We start from the raw sequence: 14,613 nt of genomic DNA on the forward strand, positions 1-14,613 counted from the left end.
ACTTTTATCAATGGCAATCCAGTCCTAAATTTTAACTTCTGAGATTTCGGCTGCATCAGCACAGATGATTCTTGGTGACTTCCTGTGATTGATGAAGGATATTTTCTATATAGAGTTCTCAAGTAAGCATGTATTGTAGAGTATCAATTTTAGAATCAGAGAGGGGCAAAGAATAGTCGGGGAGTTTTTTCATTGTAGTACCTCTGGAAATATGTGGTAACTTCAGGAGGTCTGTAAAGCCCCAGGTATGCGTACAAAATTTATTGGAGAGATTCTGTAAGAGTTATTAGGATATAAAATCTAATATGGAGGAGGTCTGTTGTTCCTGAATGTCTAAGAAACATTATTTATTCTAAATCTTGTGTTGTGCTTCATAAAGTTTAGGGAAATGAAGTTTAGATGACTTATCCAAGGTCGATCGCTTTATTAGCTAATCATCTCGTACTCTCTGCCTTGTTTGCCTCACAGAAAAACCCTGAGAGCTTTCTGCATCACTCTGAGTGCACTAGAGTTTCTTCTCTCGCCATGCCACTTTCCTACTACCTAAATGGGAGACAAAAAGCCCTATGCTGGGCTGAATAACTTCTATAATAATTACTTATCTAGCATTTTGTGGTTTTTCTCGGCACATGCATCTACTTTATTACCTTTGATTTGAGCCTCAAAACCTCTTTCAAGTGAAATAAGTTATGAGTTTAAGGCATTTCCTCTGGATCTAGGCCACCTATGGAATACTTTCTTTTGCTGTTAGTAGCTGACTCACCCTGAATTAATTACATGGTAGATATTTGTGTCTTGGCTGCCTCATCTTTAAGAGGATAAATGATAGCATCCACATCACTAATTTATTATAGGTAACTAAGTAGATTAATGTGTAAAAATTGCATAGTTTAAGCCATGAGAGTGTCCACATTTATTGAACATTAGCTGTCACCATGATAAACATTTGATACCTAACCATATAGGAGCCCAAAAACCTGTTGGGGCATATGACTTCCTTTTTAATCCTAAGCTAAAACTCTTTTAAAGAATAGCATGGAGAACTCAGAGTATAAATATAACAAATATAAGGCAATCAATCTTCCATAATTAACACAGCTATTAATTTATTTATGTTTAGCAATAAGCCAGATGTCATCCTTGCGTGCCTAATGTATCAAATTCTAAATCTGTCCCAAGAATTACGACTTATTCCTGTTAAGTTCACAGAAGAAAAAATCTAATCAAATCATTCAATGAATTTTATCAAAGCCTCTTTTGAAGCCACATTACTCATATCCCTCAAAAATATTTTTAAATAAGGAAAACACTCTGAGTATGATCAATAATTTGAGGTCAATTTGTTCTAAATGTAATATGTCATTTTAGTAACTTACTTCCCTCAAAATAACGCTCTATGTGAGCTCAGAAATGCTTTCAAAATGCTCAGAAAATTCTATGTCATAATCCCAAATGATCATTAAAGTCTGCACTTAGGGTGTGACTAAATTGTACAAAGCCTCGGGCAACACAGTGCTCTTGCCTCCTGGCTGAAAAAAAAAAAAAAAAAAAAAAAAGAAGAGGCAGCAGTGGTCACTTTGGCTGCATGAGCACAGAATTCCCAAATGTTACATCAGATGAAGCAGCCTTTGTAAATGACTGTCTCAATTACCATAAAACAGTTTCTAAACTTCTCTGCTCAAGTCCTTTTGTGCTTTGTAGGCTGGTAGACTGGACTGTGGGAAATGCATCCCTTTTTGGCAAGGGCATCCCTGAGGACAGTGCACATGCTCTCTGAGATTAGCAAAAAGGTATAATTGTGGAACTAGGGAAAGCCTCTAGCTCTTTTCTTTAAATATGTATCTATATTGCTATGTTGCAAGTTTTAATATAAAATTTTCCAAAAGGCTGTCTGTATTTTTAAGGCTACCACACTTAGCAGAGGTCCTGAATAGGCTGAATAAAATGGTAGCATTAGGAAAATGGGAATTCTATTTTCTAACCTTAACGTTTACTCCCATGTAAAATCATCCAAATTCTTCAGTGTCATAGAGAACTATAATATCAATTAGTGGCTTGTGGCAATAACCACACCTTTCTGTAATAGAAAGTTTCAAATGGAGATACTTTGACAAACAGGAATATAGTCCTGACTATCCTTGTATTAAAGTTGAAAAATAGGTTATTTGTACTGCTAGTATACAGAAGAGAATACTGATGCCTGGCCCAGGCCCTATGTATAAGACAAAGGAGACTCTGATTGGGCTTCAAGACTACTTATACCACTAGAAGTCATCAGCTAACTTAGTACCTCTTTGACTACACAGTCATCTATATCCTGAACCCCAAAACATGTTTTGGCTCAAGGCAGAATGTATAATATGGTTACCAACCAGATCAAACATCTGGAATCTGAAGCCTACTGCGAATTAATTCTGCTGCAATCAGCTTGTGACCTTATAAAAGTTATTTCTATCTGAAGCTGATTCCTCATTCAGTATGAAAGGAATGAGACAAAATTACTTTTTGCCAATTATCACATGCTAATATAAACACCTCCCAAACAGTAATTGAACAAAAAATTTTATTTTATTCCTCATGGAATTGGAAATTGGGGATTGAAAAATTCCCTTAACTATGTTAGTGTTATATCTTTAAACAAAAGATCCCCCTTGGAAGTCTGAGCTCACAGCGATTTTATATCTGGCCTTCCAAGGATAGGACATCAGTGTATATACAATATTTTACCTGCCATTCCTGTAATATCTCCATAACAGGTACTACTTGCACCAAAACCCATTCACTATATGTTGATGAAAACACTTTCTGCTCCTTCAGTCCTTTCTCTAGCTTCTTCATTGGGATCCTCATGTTCAGTGGGATAGTTAGCTGCAAGAATCCTCATTTGTATCAGTGTGGCTTTCGTAGAGCCTCTGAGGAGACATCCAAATCAGGTTTTTGCCAGTAAGCACTACTTGGCATCAGCAATATTGCGTTGGTTTACTGGGTGTGTATGGGGTGTATCCCCAGGAGAGGCAGTCTCTGGATGATCTTTTCTTCAATCCCTGCTCCTCTAATTGACCTTGTATTTCCTCCCATGTTTTGTTCTTCCTTCTAAGAAAGACTGATCAATCCACTTTCTGGCCTTCATTCTCTTTGAGTTCATAATGTCTGTTGGTGTATTCTTGGGTATTCTGAGCATTTGGGGCTAGTATCCTATTATAAGTGAGTACATACCATGAGTGTTCTTTTGTGACTTGGTTATCTCACTCAGAATATTTTCTAGATCTATCCATTTTCCTAGGAATTTCATGAACTCATTGTTTTTGATAGCTGAGTACTACTCCATTGTGTATATGTACCACAATTTCTATATCCATTCCACTGTTGAAGGACATCTGGGTTCTTTCCAGCTTCTGGCTATTATTAATAAGGCTGCTATAAAGATGGTGGAGCATGTGTTCTTGTTAGATGTTGGAGCTTCTTTTGGGTACATTCCAGGAGTGGTATAGATGGATCCTCAGGTAGTACTATGTCCAATTTTCTGAGGAACAGCCAGACTGATTTCCCCAGTGGTTGTGCCAGTTTATAATCACACCAAAAATATTCTTCTCAGCACCTCGTGGAACCTTCTCCAAAATTGACCATATAGTTGGTCACAAAACAGGCCTCAACAAATACAAAAAGATCAAACTTATTCCATGCACTCTGTCAGATCACCGTGAACTAGGGCCAGTCTTCAGTAACAATACAAACAGCAAAACCCCACATACACAAGGAAGCTAAACAATGCTCTACTCAATAACAGCTTGTTCAAGGAAAAAATAAACAAAGAAATCAAAAACATTTTAGAATTTAACAAAACTGAAGGCACAAAAGGTGCAAATTTGTGGCATACAATGAAACTGTGCTAAAAGGAAAACTCATAGTGCTCAGTGCCTCTAAAAAGAAACTGGAGAGACCACACACTAACAACTTGACAGCACACCTGAAAGCTCTAGAAAAAAAAGAAACAGAAACACCCAAGAAGAGTAGATGGCAGGAAATAATCAAACTCAGAGCTGAAACAAACAAACAACAAAAAAAAAACTATGAAAAGAATCAACAAAACTAGGAGCTTGTCCTTTGAGAAAATCAACAAGATTGATAAACCCTTAGCCAGATTAACTAGAGGGCACAGAGAGAGTATCCGAATTGCCAAAATCAGAAATAAAAGTGGGGATATAACAACAGAGACTGAGGAAATTCAAGAAATCATCAGATCCTATTGCAAAAGCCTATACTCAACAAACTAGAAAATCTAGAGGAAATAGACAATTTGCTAGACAGATACCAGGTACCAACATTAAATTAGGATCAGATAAACCACCTAAAAAGCCCCATAACCCCTAAGGAAATAGAAGCAGTCACCAAAAAGCTCCTGACCAAAATAAGCCCAGGACCCAATGGGTTTATTGCAGAATTCTGCCAGACCTTCATAGAAAACCTAATACCAATACTTTCCAAAGTATTCCACAAAATGGAAACAGAAGGAACAATACCCAACTAATTCTTGGAAACCACAGTTATATTCATTCCTAAACCACACAAAGATACTACAAAGAAAGAGAACTTTAGACCAATTTTCCTCATGAACATTGATGCAAAATTACTCAATAAAATTTTTGCAAACTGAATGCAAGAACACACCAAATCTATCACTCAACATGAAGGTGGGCTTCATCCCAGGGAAGCTAGGATGGTTCAGTATACAGAAATCCATCAATATCATCCACTATATAAACAAACTCAATGAAAAAAAGTCACATGATTATCTCTCTAGAAACTGAGAACACATTTAACAAAATTTAACACCCCTTCATAGTAAAAGTCTTGGAAATGTCATGTATTCAATGCACACACTTAAACATAGTAAAGGCAATATACAGCAAACCAGTAGCCAACATCAAACTTAACAGTGAGAAACTTGAAGCAACCCCATTAAAATCAGGGACTATACAAGGCTGATAAACACCTTCAGCAAAGTGGCTTGATATAATACTAACTCAAGCAAATCAGTAGCTTTCCTCTACTCAAAAGAAAAATAGGCTGAGAAAAAAAATTAGAGAATAGACACCCTTCACAATATCACAAATCATAAACAATACCATTGTGTGACCATCACCAAGCAAGTAAAGGATCTGTATGACAAGAACTTCAAGTCTCCGAAGAAGAAAACTGAAGAAGGCCTCAGAAGATAGAAAGAACTCCCATGGACCTGTGAAGCCCCGCGAGCTCTGGGAAAGGGCGGGAAAGGCGGTTGGAGAGGGAGGGGCGAGCGGTTACTCACTCCATGGCTGCGAAAAGGAGAGGAGGCAATCCGGCGGCGGCCTCGGCTGAAGAGACGGTGTGCGCGGAGAGTGAAGGCGCGAATCCTCCCCAAGGTTGCAGACGCTGACGGATTTGCCCAGAGTTGAAGTAGCTGTCACCTGGAGATATACAGCCATGAGTGGGTTTAACTTTGGAGGCACCGGGGCTCCTGCTGGAGGCTTTACATTTGGGACCACAAGACCGCGACCACCACACCTGCCACTGGCTTTTCCTTCTCTGCTTCTGGCACTGGCACCAGCACCGGAGGGTTTAATTTTGGGACTCCTTCCCAGCCAGCTGCGACCACCCCTTCTACCAGCCTCTTCTCACTCACCACGCAGACCCCAACCACACAGACCCCAGGATTCAACTTTGGAACAACACCTGCATCTGAAGGAACAGGCTTCTCCCTGGGGATCAGCACCCCAAAGCTCAGCCTGAGTAACACAGCTGCCACACCTGCCACAGCCAACACTGGCAGCAGCACTCTCACCAATGCCATCTCAAGTGCCAGCACCTCTAGCCAGGGGACAGCCCCCACTGGCTTTGTCTTTGGCTCTTCTACCACCTCTGCTCCGTCCACCGGCTCCACAGGGTTCTGGTTCACCAGTGGCAGTGCATCCCAGCCTGGAGCCTCTGGCTTCAGCATTGGCTCTGTGGGTAGCTTGGCCCAGCCCACAGCGCTGTCTGGCTCTCCCTTCACTCCAGCTACTCTGGTGACCACTGCAGCAGGAGCAACACAGCCAGCTGCTGCTGCGCCCACTGCTGCCACCACCAGTGCAGGGTCTACACTCTTCACTTCCATAGCCGCTGTTCCTGCCTCATCCAGTGGTCCAGCGCTCTCCCTCTCAGCTCCCGTGACAACTGCTGCCACTCCTAGTGCTGGGACTTTGGGTTTCAGCCTCAAGGCCCCTGGAGCAGCTCCTGGTGCCTCCACCACCAGCACTACCACGACCATCACCACAACCACTACCACTGCTGCTGCCACCTCCTCTACTACCACCACTGGCTTTGCCTTGAGCCTGAAACCCCTAGTGTCAGCCACTGCTCTGCCTGCCTCCAGCACAGAGGCTGGGTCTACCACAGGTCCAGCGATGACCTATGCGCAGCTGGAAAGCCTGATCAACAAGTGGAGTCTGGAGCTGGAGGACCAGGAGCGGCACTTTCTGCAGCAGGCCACGCAGGTCAATGCCTGGGACCGCACACTGATTGAGAATGGGGAGAAGATCACCAGCCTGCACCGAGAGGTGGAAAAGGTGAAGCTGGATCAGAAGCGGCTGGACCAGGAGCTGGACTTTATCCTGTCGCAGCAGAAGGAGCTGGAAGACCTCCTGAGCCCATTGGAAGAGTCAGTGAAAGAGCAAAGTGGCACCATCTACCTTCAGCATGCTGATGAGGAGCGTGAGAAGACCTACAAGCTGGCTGAGAACATTGATGCTCAGCTCAAGCGCATGGCACAGGACCTCAAGGACATTATCGAGCACCTAAACATGGCTGGTGGCCCTGCAGACACCAGTGACCCACTGCAGCAGATCTGCAAGATCCTCAATGCACACATGGACTCCCTTTAGTGGGTGGACCAGAGCTCTGCCCTGTTGCAGAGGAGGGTGGAGGAGGCCAGCCGGGTGTGTGAGGGCCGGCGCAAGGAGCAAGAGCGCAGCCTGCGCATTGCCTTTGACTAGCCACATGGCGGGGAGCTCCTTGGGCTGCAGGACTCCTGGCTTTCAGGTGGTTGTGTTGTTGAGAAAAATGTTCTTTGGTTTGATTTGTGGTTTGCAATGGCATGATGAAGTGCGTGGATATAATAACCTATGTGCTCTGGAGAGAGGAGTAAAGGTAATTGAACTCTAGGCCAGCATTTAAAGAACAAGGGCAAGTGGTGAATCCAGTGCTCCCTTGCTTTAGCTCTCCTGTTGGTCAAACTCATCCTTTAGCCACTCCAGTACAACTGTGGCAGTGGGACGGGGTGCTCCAGAGGAGAAGCTGGCTAAGAAACCCGTCTGGAATGGAGACATGGCTACTGTGCTTTAACTCCCTTCTAACCATGTCCTCCAGAGCCTCTGCCACGCAAAGCAGAGTCAACAGGGCAGACTGGGCTAAACACCAGTTTTGCACTGGCTACCTCTCACCCCTATCTTGTGAGCTTCTGTGGCAGGGACTGACTGCTGATAATGTCTTTGAGGACAAAGTGGCTGCAGATTTGCTCCTGAATATCCCAGTGTCAAACCTATCTTAGATACATAGCAGTCATGTCTGGTCTGTTTTATTTCTCAGTGCTCTACTGTAGCCTCTGTGGTCCCTGATCAAAATGTTGCTTTTCTAAATAAAGAAAAAATTGTGAACTCAGAAATAAAAAAAAAAAAAAAAAAAAAAAAAAAGAAAGAACTCCCACGCTCATGGATTAGAAGGATCAACATTGTAAAAATGGCCATCTTGCCTAAGGCAATCTACAAATTCAATGCAATCCCCATAAAAATTCCAACTCAATTATTCATAGAGTTAGAAAGAGGAATTTTGAAATTCATTTGAAATGATTAAAAACCCATGATAGCAAAAACAATTCTGGACAATAAAAAAAGTTCTGGGGTTATCACCATTCCTGACCTGAAGGTGTATTACAGATCAGTTTTGATAAAACTGCATGGTATTCATACAGAGACAGGCATGGAGATCAATGTAATAGAATTGAACACACAGAAATGAACCCACACCCCTATGGTCACTTGGTCTTTGAAAAAGGAGCTAAAAACACTCAATGAAAAAAGTACAGCCTCTTGAACAAATGGTGCTGGTTCAACTAGCAGTCAGCATGAAGAGTGCAAATCTATCCTTTTCTATATCCTTGTACAAAGCCCAGGTGTAAGTGGATCAAATATCTCCACATAAAACCAGATACACTGAAACTAATAGAAGAGAAAGTGGGGGAGAGCTTAGAATACATAGGCACGGGGGGAATTTTCCTGACCAGAACACCAATGGCTTATTCTCTAAGATCAAGACTCAACAAATGGGACCTCATGAAATTGCAAAGCTTCTGTAAGGCCAAGGACACTGTCAAAAAGACAAAATGGCAACCAACAGTTTGGGAAAAAATGTTTACCAATCCTATATCTGATAGATGGCTAGTATCTACTATATTCAAACAACTCAAGAAGTTATAACCTAGAGAATTAAAGAATCCTATTAAAAATGGTGTACACATAAACTTCTCAATGGAGGAATATTGAATGACTGATAAGTACTTAAATAAATGTTTGACAACCCTAAGTCATCAGGGAATTGCAAGTCAAAACAACCCTAAGATTCTACTTCACACCAGTCAGAATGGCTAAGTTCAGATGCTGTCAAGGATGGGGAGAAAGAGGAACACTCCTCCACTGTTGATGGGCTTGTAAAATGGCACAACCACTGAGGAAATCAGTATGGTGGTTCCTCAGAAAATTGAACACAGTGACACCTGAAGACCCAGCTATACCACTCCTGGGCATATTCCCAAAAGTATCTCTGATATCTAACTAGGACACGTCCTCAACAATGTTCATAGCAGCCTCATTTATAATAGCCAAAGCTGGAAATAACCCAGATGTCCTTCAACAGAAGAATTGATTCAGAAATTGTGGTACATATACACAGTGGAGCACTACTCAGTTATTAAAAACAACAGATTCATGAAATTCCTAGGCAAATGGCTGGAACTTGAAAGTATTGTCCTGAGTGAGTCAACCCAATCACAAAAGAAAACTCATGATGTGTATTCACTTATAAGCAGATACTACACCCCCTCCCAAAAAAAAGAGCTGGGAATACCCAAGAAACCATTCATAGAACTCATGAAGCTCAAAAAGGAGGAAGACCAGAATGTTGATACCTCAGTTCTTCTTAAAAGGGAGAACAATACAGGGGAGGAATACAAGGTCAAATAGAGGAGCAGGGATTGAAGAAAAGATCTACAGATACTGCTTCACCTGGAGAACCACCACATATGCAGCCACCAAACCCAAGCACTATTGCTGATGCCAAGAAGTGTTTACTGGCAGGAATCAGACATGGATGTCTCCGCAGAGGCTCTCCCAGAGTCATATAGATATAGATGAGGATGTTTGCAGCTAAACATCAGACTGAACACTGAATGAGACCCCAATGAAAGTGCAAGAGAAAGGACAGAAAAAGCTAAAAGGTTTACAACATCATGGGAAGAACAACATCACCATCATCCAAGGCACTGAGGTGGAGAGGGTGATTGGGAGAGGGAGCACCTTCATGGAAACAAGTTGAGGGGGAGAAGGGAAGGGAGTAGGAAGAAGGGTATAACATTTGAAATGTAAATACAGAGAATATCTAATAAAATTGAAAAAAAAACAGAAAAACAAAACAAAAACAAAAAGACCTTGTCTGAAAAAAAATTATCTGTCTTTACTGCTCAATAGTTTTTTATTAGGACTATCGCTTCTTCATTCAACCCTTCATTTAATATGCATTCTTCTATACAAAACTCTGGGCCATTCAAGCAAAAGGACATCAGTCTCTCTCCTACCCAACATCACATTCCAGCAAGATGCCGCCTCTAAGGAAAAGTCATGCTGCAAGGTTTCATAAGTATTCTTATTTAAAGAAAACAATTTATTTGAAGGTAATGGAATCTCAGATCAATGTTTAGTGCTCTATACTATGTGCTTATATCTGTTCCCAATCTATGTATCCATTTTCACTCTTTTCTTTTTAATCTTTTATATTAGCATATAAAACATTAGGCTTCATTATATCATTGTCAAGCATAGCTGGTATTTCTTGATCTGCATCTTCTTTTTCTTCCTATTCCTGCTCCCTATATCTTGAACCCTTCAGATCCTAGAAAGACCTTAGGCTTTCAGGTCACATGTGCCTCCCCCCACCTCTTTTTTCCTCTTGAAGTCTCCTACCTGATTATATCACAAACACAAACACACACACACACACACACACACACACACACACACACACACATACACTTAAAACTAGGATTCACATAGAAGAGAAAGCAGTAAAAAAATTGTCTGAATCAATGTTACCTTACTTAATAAAATATTTTCCAGATCCATTTTCTGAAATTTTGATAATTTAATTTTCTTTTATGCATATTGTATGCATATACCATATTTTCAGGATCCATTCATCTGTTATTGAGTATCTAGACTGGCTTAATTTCCTTGAAATTTTGAATAATGGAGCAATAAACAATGGTTGTTTCTATGATAGGATATTGAGTCATTTGAGCATTTGACCAAACGTAGTATAATTGGGTCATAAGATAGCTCTGTCTTATCTTCATGACCAAGATTTTCCTCATTCTGTAAGCTGTTATCTGTTAATAATGCCCTTTGTAGCTCAGCAGGTTTTTACTTTCATATGATCCTGTTTGTCAGTTCTTGGAGTTATTCTCTGTGCAACTAGAGAACTGTTCATACACTTCTCCATATCTATATCTTTTTGTTGTTATTGTTAGACATTCCTTTCTCCTTTTGTCATGTATAGCTATAAAACGAGTTTCATTATGATACCTCATGCATGTATCTAATATACTTTGATTATTAGTCCCCTATTATTATATCCTCCTCTCTTCTTTCCCTGTTCTCTTCCCTCTACCTTCAAGTTCTCCTTCTGCTTTCATGTGTTGTCTCTTTTGCTTTCTCTTTCACCTTTGATTATTATTGTTACATGCTATCATATTGCTGAGATTTTATGAGTGTGGTTTTCCCTTCCAAGTGTTTTGTGATTTCATAAGATCTTTTATCCATTTTGAGCTGGTTTTTGTACAGGTGAAAATGTGGGTCTAATTTTATTCTTTGCACATGGTGTCACCACTGTCTCTTGCTTTTTTATCACTGAAATACATACTTATAAATAGGTTAGAATGATCATTCTTCAAAGAATAGATTATAAATCTGCTGTGAGCCATGTCTATGTTTTTTCAACATGAAGCTGTGTATTTAGATCATAGGTAAATCTACTGTCAGTCTAATTCTATTTGGAATGTTAGTTATTTTGCATAAAATTTACTGTTATTATTTTCAGTAGGAAGTTTTCTTTGAGAGATTCTTAGGGAGAAAATTGAGACATAAAACTCAGGAACAACCTATTATCATTTTATCAAATGTAGGTTCAATTTTCACCTCATTTAGGTTTGTATTTTCTTGGTTTAGAAACTAATCTCATGACATACACAAACTATCTTTCCGAAGGATTAAATTGACATGAACTCTGAGTTGATTGGACACATATTGGTCAATTATAATTTCAACCAACTATCAAAGAAGCAGAGGAAGATTTCTTTTACATTTGCTGCATCAGTTGAAAGACTGAAAACTATGGGAACCTAATTTTCCCTACCAACTTAAAAAGAAGAGATAAGAATGGATTTGATTAGAGTTTAGGATGAACATTTTTCATTTTAAACAAATCTTCTTGCAGCACGGTAGTGGTGATTTTCTACAAAAAGCAATAATCCAAGTTTTTAAAAGGTTTTCTGTTATAGAAATACAACTTTATTTCCTTGTCTCATACACATGAAATATTCTTAAAAATCTCTATCGAGGCAAAATGTCCCAGTTACATGACCTCAGAGAGACAGATGCTGGTAGTGCCAACCTTCTTGTTACATTTGGATAACGCTTTAAATAAAAGGAAAGGATAGAAAATATGAACTACTTGAAGATTGCTTCATTATTATTCCGGGCCTTTAGCCTTAAAAATAAAAGAGGAATCTGAGACTCTCTTTGGTACCTAACATCATTATTAGTCATACTAGGCTCTCTGGCTGCACAAGGCCTAGATGTATATTAAAACTGAGAGTTGGTTTTCCATCATCAGAGAGAGAACTGAGCCTGAAAACCTCAAAGACATTACAGCTTTTGCATAGCATTTTATTTATAAGTAAGTTAGTATGGTTATTGTTTTTATCTGTCCTATATTTTGTATATATCAAAGATAGCCAGTCCAGAAAGGATTTATATTTTCTGAGATATTCCCTTCCCTTTTGTACCAAACAGCTAATCAGAGTGTTAAGTCAAGCTCCCACCAACAGGATGATATGCATTCACCACCTATATCCAGGATAATGACAGAAACCAACTTGGCCCGGTGTGCTTGCTAGCTCAGTTTGGGTTCCTCCTTAACTCCCTGCTAAATAAATTGTTTTGTGGAGTTACTTTCACTTTGTTCATGTGTTCCTTTGGGGGATATTGAGACTTGTCTTTGTTGTTGCTAACAATATGAATAATAAACGTATAATGTAATATACTTTGGCTTCTCAGTCATTAGCATCTTAAGGCAGCTAAACAAATAGAGATATGCATTCCAATGGACATCAGAGTTCACTAGGGACATCTGTCTGTAGTTCAAGATAAACAACTTCTGGGCCTTGATATGGATGCCTTCTCAGAGGCTCTGCAAGAGCCATACTGATACATTTGAGAATGCTTGCAGCTAACCATTAGACTAAACATGAGGACCCCAATGAAGGAGCTAGAAAAAGGACTGAAGGAGCTGAAAGGGTCTGCAACCCCATGGGAAGAACAAAATTATCAACTAACCAAACCCACCACAGCTCCTAGGGACTAAAACACCAACTAATAAGTTTGCATGGAAAGACCCATGGCCCCAGGTGCATATGCAGCAAAAGATAGCATTTTCTTACATCAATTTAGTCCAGTGAAGGCTCATTTTCCAAGTGTAGGGGAACACTAAGGTGCTGAGGTAGGAGAGGGTGGTTAGGAGAAAGAGCACCTTTATGGAGACAATAGCAGGTAGAGGGGAGGTGGGATTGTGGGAGAGGATTAACTTCTGAAATGTAAATGCAGAGAATATCTAATTTTTTAAAACCGCTTTAAAAATCAGTGGAGGGTAAAACATTTTGAATGTCTCTAGAAAAAAAAATGTGACCCTCAATAGCCCCAGGTGTACGTATCTTCACTGGAAACATCATGTTAAGCTTTGTCAAAGTCATTCTAGACACACACCCCCAAATATGAGAGAAATAATGACATGGGCCAGATCAGAGTCTACTCTAGCTTTCTACTATGTAAAATGTAAGTAAACAAATCACAAATCAAATGTCTATTTGAGAAGTATCTTTCTCAAGTAGAATAACCTAAAAATTATTCACATGTGCTTGACTGCAAATTTTAGCCTCTCACAATTATACAGATGGGATAGAGAGAGAGTTCAAGAGTATGCGACTATGGGGCTCTGGTGTATCCAAACAATTATTTCAAGACTAAGTACATCAAATAGCCCAAAGTTTGTCTGTCTCTCTGAAATGGAAATAAGAGAATTTCAATATAAATATGAGTCATACCACCAGCTTGTATTGTGGCCTCTGGCGACTCAGTGATATTTTTGCTGTGCCTGAGTTTCCCAGCTCCTATCTGTCACTGGGGCTGCCAACCTACTCCCAGCAGACTCTCATGCTTGTGGCACATCTCATTCAGAATGTCTTATTTGAAAAGCTTTCACCTTGACCATCACTGATGCCTGAAATAATATCACACCAGAATAGTTGTACACTGAAGTCGATCTCTGACTATATCCTAAGGTTGGGTTTCATGCCAATGCACTTCTTTGTGGCTAGCTGTTAAAAAATAACAGTGACTCCAGGATCCCTACTTAATAGGTGACTCCTCTGCACCTATGTCCTACTTATTCTAGAAAAATATGGTTTCCCTATGTTTCATAGATGGCACAATGAAAATAAATGTGGTAAGACTTAAAATTTAAGTAGGAATAAAAATGCAAAGACACCTTCAGACTTTAAAAATAATATGTAGATTGATTTAATACCTTAGCTTTTCTAGGATAATAATTCTAGGAAAAAAACAAAAAAGAGAATAATGTTTTGCTTCATGTTACTTTCTGTCCTACATGTACTTTATGCTTATGGTAACTAGTGGGATTTCAATGCATGCTACCAAACCTCTAAAAAATTAAGTACTGACAAAAAATATTCATATAGTGTTATGCCAAAATGCCTTTAAAAATTGTATATGTATCCCTCTTTTTTAAAATTAAGTTGTAAGAGAGAAAAAAAGTTACCACTGGTACTGACTCTTGAAAACATACCACCCCATTCTCCTTATCTTCCTTAACTCCGTGCCAAGTTCAGGAATGGCTCTGAAACAAAGCTGTAGCTACTTGTTTTTACATCTTCATGGTGTGAGTCACTCCTCTACTCTAAAAAGGCACAAAAACCATAGAAAATTTGTGCCCATATCCATCCCCATAGAGATTATTTTTTCAATAATGCAAAGCATC

At 39.8% G+C, this 14,613-nt stretch overlaps 1 protein-coding gene across 1 annotated transcript; it reads left to right on the forward strand.

The window, feature by feature from the left end:
* Positions 1–5,463: 5,463 nt before the first annotated feature.
* Positions 5,464–7,120, forward strand: LOC308415375 (nuclear pore glycoprotein p62-like; the record flags this gene model as incomplete). Its single annotated transcript, XM_080910401.1, is given in 3 exon segments — positions 5,464–5,521; positions 5,524–6,896; positions 6,900–7,120. Coding segments are annotated over 3 exon segments (1,542 nt in total). The 3' UTR covers positions 7,011–7,120.
* Between the last annotated feature and the right edge of the window lie 7,493 nt (positions 7,121–14,613).

This window comes from Micromys minutus, assembly GCF_963924665.1.
Source record: "Micromys minutus genome assembly, chromosome: X".
Taxonomy (NCBI): Eukaryota; Metazoa; Chordata; class Mammalia; order Rodentia; family Muridae; genus Micromys; species Micromys minutus.